This window comes from Cheilinus undulatus, linkage group 5 (assembly GCF_018320785.1).
Source record: "Cheilinus undulatus linkage group 5, ASM1832078v1, whole genome shotgun sequence".
Classification (NCBI taxonomy): Eukaryota; Metazoa; Chordata; class Actinopteri; order Labriformes; family Labridae; genus Cheilinus; species Cheilinus undulatus.
This window is the reverse complement of record NC_054869.1, coordinates 9,113,497-9,120,141: the sequence shown is the minus strand read 5'-3', so window position 1 is coordinate 9,120,141 and position 6,645 is coordinate 9,113,497. Positions and strand designations below refer to the sequence as shown.

The window sequence follows — 6,645 nt, the reverse complement described above, 5'->3', positions numbered from 1 at the left end:
GCACTTTCTGCTGTCTGAAATGACAGTTTAAAGCTGTAATACAAAAAGCATTTCCATAAAATGTGCAAATACTTTCGTCATTTATACAGTTATTAAACGAACAGAATAGGGAACGTAACTCTGTTCGTGGCAGCGGCTGTCGGATGTGGTTGAGTGTTTCACTCTTGTGGTCAAAGAGCTGCGCCCTCATCTACATCGCTGGCACCCTGCAGCTCATTTGCAGCATCCCCGAATGGTGCCATTCAAGCATACAACACCAGATTTGGATCCTGCAGCGGTATGTTGTACATACTGCACTGATTGTAGCAAACGCAGTGCTGCTGTTGAATGTAATAAGACGTTATTGGCTTAAGCATTGAACCGTATTTCTTTATCGCCAGAAGTGCATACAATCCATAAGTCGAAAAAATGGGGCGCTATGCACAATGCAAATAAAAACAGAATGAAATAATTTACAGACTCATAAATCAGTATTTCGATTCACAGAACATAAACAACATATTAGATATCAAAGTGAGACATTTTACCATTTCATGAAAAATTTTGGCTCATTTTGAATTTGATGGCAGCAACACATCTCAAAAAGCAGGGACGAGAGCTGGAAAAGTAAGTGGCACCAATGAAATACAGCTGAAGGAGCATTTTGCTGCTAATTGGGTTAATTGGCAGCAGGTCAGTAACATGACTGGGTATATGGAGCACTTTTGAGAGGCAGAAGAAGTAAAGAGGTTCATCAATCTATCAAAAACTGTCCAAAAATTGGGGAATAATTGGATTTTTTGGGGGGGAAACTATGGACACTATGTTCCGCAGACTAAAGAGGAGAGGGATCATCCAGATTGATTTCAGTGCACAGGTCAACAGCATGCAGCTCAGATGGTATGGGGTTACATTAGTGCCTAAGGTGTGGGCAGGATACACATCTGGAAAGGCTCATCAATGCTGAAAAGTAGATGTTTTAGAGCAGTATGTGCTCCCATCCAGACAATGTCTGTTTCAGGGAAGGCCTTGCATAGTTCAGCAAGACAATGCTAAACCACATACTACACCCATCACAACAGCATGGCTTCACAGTAGAAGGGTCCAGGTGTAGGACTAGCCTGCCTGCAGTCCAGACTAAAGGCAAAGAAACTGGGTTATTTGAGGTTTCTCCCAACACCAGAAAGTTGGGAGTTAGACATGAGTCATGAGATATGCAAGCTGTGCAAAAATAAGGTAAGATACTGCAGTAACACCAGTCTTCTTCTACACATGACAAGATACCAGGCTAATTAGCAATTTGCAACAACAGCTGGCCTTACTATACAGGGCTGGTTTGTACTGTCATAACTAGCACTAAATGACACTGTAAAGTCAAGGTTTCCCTCAGCTCCTAAACTTTATTTATTAATACTTGAGGTGTACAGCACAGCTGATAACAAAGGCATGAGGCAGTTGCATTCTGAGTGTAATACCTACTAACTTGTTAATTACAGAAACTGTGGTGCAGCCACTTTATATGCAGATGCAAATCAAAAAGTCAGTATTGCAAATTCAAAATTGACTAATGGTAAAGTGAAACCAAAATAGCATTGTTGTATGAAAAACAGCAGCAAGAAAGACATCCTAGAGTGTCATTTCAACTTGAAAAGATTAAATATGATCGTATTTGCATTCATTATTATGTCAGTGATTTTAAATGAATATTTTAATGTTTTGCTTGGATCTCTACAGATCTGAAATTAAGCGTTCTAAGTTGTAGGACCCCTCAAGCTATGGCTGGGCCATCAGCCTCTCAATTAGAACAGCTGCTGTAGTGTATTCCATGTAAGACATGGTTCATATCTAAAACCAACATGTCACAATACACATCGTATCATATTGTGGTCTGTGTCGATATGTATCATGAGGTTGTGGGAAATACCCAGCCCTAGAGAGGATCAGGCTGGAATCCTATGAGTCATTACAGGACATTTTTCTGATTGTCTGCTTTTTTGAAACCTGAGAAGACTCCTACCCAAGTCAATTACAGAGATGACTTAATAACAGGCATTGAATATTTTATACCACATTAAATTTTGTTTTTGATCATGATTGTAGTTGCATTTGGTGTCCACAAGATGCCACTCTTCTCAAAAATATTGTCTAAATATTGAAGCATTTAAATATCAGGGACAGAGTTATCATTGTAGAGGTTCACCTCTGTGAAAACCTTTTATTTGGTCATCACCATCATCAGAGGAGACTTAATACAACCAGCTTTTTACACTTTCACACTGAGCCTTATTTCAAAGATCCCAGATCCCAAATTCAACCATGTTCACAGTCAGCTTCTACTATCAGAACTAGGCAGAACAGTTGTGGTGAGAGCATTGTGGGTTTACCATTGGGCAAAGAGGGGTAATTGCCTTAACTCTCATGCTCCAAGGGTTCTCATGGCATGGGCAAAGGTGTACATCAAATGTGACATATACTATAAAACTATTTCAATAATAAGGATGTTTTTTAAGGAGGTCAGCAAGATGCCCTGAGTTCATAAGATAAGATAAGATAAGATAACACTACATAACGTAACATAAGCGTTATTGTTCCTAGAGTGAAATTTGTCTTGGACTTGCTCATTAAGACAGAAAAACAAACAAATAAAAGCATTGAAACAAAGTTTGATTGTCCAAAGAAATTCTCAAGACCCCCGACCCCTCCTACTGAGTTTCAAGTTCCTTAAAAAACAAACAAACAAACAAACAAACAAAAAAAACAACACCAAGTCTTTCAAAAAGACCCACTACCATAGACAGAGCCAGAGGTGTCTTACAGGAATTTAGCCCTTCACCAATCTGAGCTGATGGCAGAGTAGCTACACAGAAGCCTCTCCTCAGTGCGTAACACACAAAAGCCCGATTGGGGTTTGCAAAAAAAAAAAAAACCCTCCACATAAAAAGCCAAATGGGTTTTCAGGTGTTTTGCACTGAGAAGAAGTTTCCCTCTAGCCACTCTGCCACGAGTTCAGATCGGTGGAGGGCTGCAGTGATGGTTGTCCTTGTGAAACTTTGTCCCATCTCCACACAGGATCTCTGGAGCTCAGACAGGGGCCCTCCACAAGGAGATGAGTTTAGGAGTTTAGGAGTTTAAAAAAAATTGTATTGGTGTTTCATCTATGCGGAACAGGCATTTTGGTAGCTTGAATACTGACTTTGTGAAAGCAGATCCCAGAGTCAACAAATATGTATATGCCACCCCTTGCATCTCCGTGTATGTAACCAAGCACATCTTTTCTGAACCTGCACCTGCAGCAAAATCCTCTGCTCTTCTACTACCACCGTGAGCATCAAAAGGTCATAGAGAATAGCGTTCTTGTTCGTACATGTACATGTTCTTAGATCCACTGTGGAGAACAACCAGAAGAACAGCAAGGAGAAAGTTTTGTGTAAGAGAAAAGTTTTGATTTGCTTGCTCCAAAATAATCTCCTCTTGTGTTGTTGTTTCTCTATGGTAGCATTACAGCAGCACTTACATGCCTGGCAAATATACTGCATTTTCAGTTGTTTTCTGTGGTTTTGTGCTTATGCAGACATATCTTGAGATGATGCCATATTTATGGAAAACAACTAAGAATGAAAAAGAAACTGTTTTGGTTTCTATGTGGACAAGACCTCAGCGTGACCATCGGGGTCATGGTCACCTTTCTTACTAAGGCCCTTCTCCCCTGATCCCTCAGTTTGGCGAGATGACCATTTCTTGGAGGAGTCCTGTGCCAAACTTCCTCCATTTGAGAATTATGGAGGCCACTGTGCTCTTAGGAACCTTCAGTGCAGCAGATGCTTTAGGCCTTCCTGAGATCTGAGCCTTGCAACAATCCTGTCTCTGAGCTCTGCAGGCAGTTCCTTTGACCTCATGGCTTAGTTCTAGCTCTGATATGCACTGTCAGCTGTGAGGCCTTCTATAGAGAGAAGTGTGCCTTTCGCAATCATGTACAATGAATTCAATTTACCACAGGTTGACCCCAAACAAGGTGTAGAAACATCCCAGCAAAGATCAGGAGAAATGAGAGGAAACTGAGCTAAATTTCAAGTGCTGTTGCATAAGGTCTGAATACAGTTAAATTTTAAATACGCAAAAAAAAATCTAAAATTCTATTTTCACTTTGTCGTGATGAGCATTCCAAAGTGCTTCACACAAGACATCAAGACACAGCCACAAAGGGAAAAAGAAACACAACAGAAACTTTTAAAAAAGTTATTAAAATAGCCAATAAAACAAGCACAAGGGTGAAAACAGAGATCACAACAAATCTGTGGAGGTAAAGTGGCCCAAGCAGCTTGATAGAGTTCTGTATATAGCCCTAGATTTTAAAAAAATTGACACTTTTGGGGTGAATAAAGTACATTTTATTTTTTATTTGAACACAAACAAAAAAGTGATTTAAAAATCATTGGTCCTAATCATTTTAAACAAGTGTCAGGGCGGAAACATAAACAAAAATAAATAAATAAATAAATAAATAAATAAAATTGAAAAAGACGTCTTGAAGAAATGTTGGTAAAGTTGTTTGCTTTTTTTGTATTCAAAGCTCCTGTGAGCACCAGGTTATGGATGAATTGCTGCCCCCTGTGGACAAAAAAAGGTTTTAACTTTTACCTATTTGCTGATCTTGTACATGCTAAAAAAATGTCGTGTTTTAAGGATAAAAAAAATCACTCAATGCTGTGTTTTAACCAGCATTAACTCTTTTCCTGGCAAGGTGCTAAAAATTAGGAAATTGATTGTTTCAATGGGTTCTTTTACGCACTCGTATAATGCCTATCCTGTTGCAAGAATTGATAAAGCCTAGCAGTTCTTCAATGTGGATCTCTCTCTTAAGTGTCTGCCTTCAGAAATTTTAAACCTAAATGCATGCTTGAAATGAGAAATATGAGAGACACATTAGTGAAATAGGAATCATTTTATAGGACATCATGCTGAAGAACAACCATTAGACTGGAAAAAGCCTCTACAGTGCAATCTATAAACAAAACATTTAAAAATGTATTAAATGGAAACCCTTCTTATAATAGAGTTAATAAAAGTCATGACTTGATGGTTTTGTGGACGGGGCCTGGTCCTGTGCTCCAGTTCACCCATGAACGATGGAAGCGCGCTCCCGACACTTCAGGTGAATGAGAGGGAAGCAGAGGAGCGGGACACGGTTCACTGTGCGTTGCATTAAAAAGGAACATTCAGAGGAAAATGAGTGCTGTTACATCGCTTGGGGCGCATGTTTTTATGACAACATATCTACTCTTCGTAATGGGATGCGTTGCACAGAAAGTAAGTTGACATTTGCTGACAATAAGCTGACAATATTACAAGTTTACCTCCTGCCCTGTTGAGTGCTGTGCTCTCTTCAGTGATGAGACTCATGCAACGAACTCCGTCTGTAAATCGACATATTCGATGATTGTTTGCTTCTTGGCAAGAGCTGTGCTTTCAATGGACTTCAATTGAGTGATTTTAAGAAAACATAGGTGTCGACACAAAGTTCGGCTTGTATCTTTTTAACAAAGAAACATTGTGTGTAGTAAAATTCACATTGGAGCCTCTGTTGTCTGTCCTGTCAACAGCATTTTACTACTGAAATATAGAACCTCGTTGTAGGCGCTAGCAAGAAGCGATATGCAACAACCACTCTTTAAAGTTGGCATTTAAGTTCTCTAAACGGTTTTGTTAGATAACACTCCTGCCGAAGTAACCAAGTCACATTTTTGATTCGATAAATGCCCAAATGAATTTATCAAATTATAGGAAAGTTAGACTTTTAAGGACCGACTCAAGAATTCACAACTTTAGCTTTTAAGTTTTGCGCACGTCCTGTTGGAGAGCAAAACAGCACGGAACACCACCTTTTCATCTGCTGCATGTGAAATAGTGAAAGTCGTGTGAAAAACAGAGTGTACTGCCTACATCAGATGTTATCAGGATGGTTTTGTACCCTTCTTTAGATATAAAACTGCCTACAGTGTACATTTAGCCAACAACACATCCGCCTCATGTTCCAAGGCAACTGTAAATGAACTGCAAGGAGCCTGTTCTGAAGTGAGGTTTGCATTTTCCAGAGGAAAGCTTAATATCGTAATTGATCAGGCCTGTATAAAATTAATAGTTATTTGACAATGCTATCCAGAAAAAAGACCCTGCAGCGTTAGCCATAGCCAGACCCCTCTAATCACCTTACATCATGCTGACTTACTCCAGTCCACCTTTGCCATTCACACCAAAGTTATGAAAGTTTTTGGCGTACTTCGTGAGACATTATATCCTTTGGGGATTTCAAAGGGGATGTTTTGATGGCACAGGCATGTTTTGATGTTTCTGCACTTCACAGAGTTAGGGAATGGCATGCAGAGTCCAAACTGCTGAAATGGGAAACACATTGAGAGCATGCAAACCTTATGTTGTACCTTTCAGTCTCTCTGAGGCAGAATTCCCCAAGCTTTGCCTCTGACATGTGAAGACTACATGATCAAAAAGGGTTGTGTCTGATAAAAATGGGAACGCACACAGTCAGGGGTTGCTTCTGGGGCATGTTTTTCATTTAATCAGGCTGTTATTCATGTTGGACATGTTTTAGCTTCTCCTGTGGTGGAGTTAATGCTCCTGTCTGGTTAGGCATGCTCATCTGTTTATTGC

General features: G+C 39.7%; 1 protein-coding gene across 1 annotated transcript in view; it reads left to right on the top strand.

The window, feature by feature from the left end:
• The first annotated feature begins 5,147 nt into the window (after positions 1 to 5,147).
• The window catches only part of si:dkey-112e17.1, a 53,802-nt gene continuing 52,304 nt past the window's right edge, over positions 5,148 to 6,645 (top strand). The window contains exon 1 of the mRNA XM_041788259.1: positions 5,148 to 5,286. Coding sequence (XP_041644193.1) covers positions 5,206 to 5,286 — 81 coding nt within the window. The 5' untranslated portion in view covers positions 5,148 to 5,205. The remainder of the gene's footprint in view (positions 5,287 to 6,645) is intronic.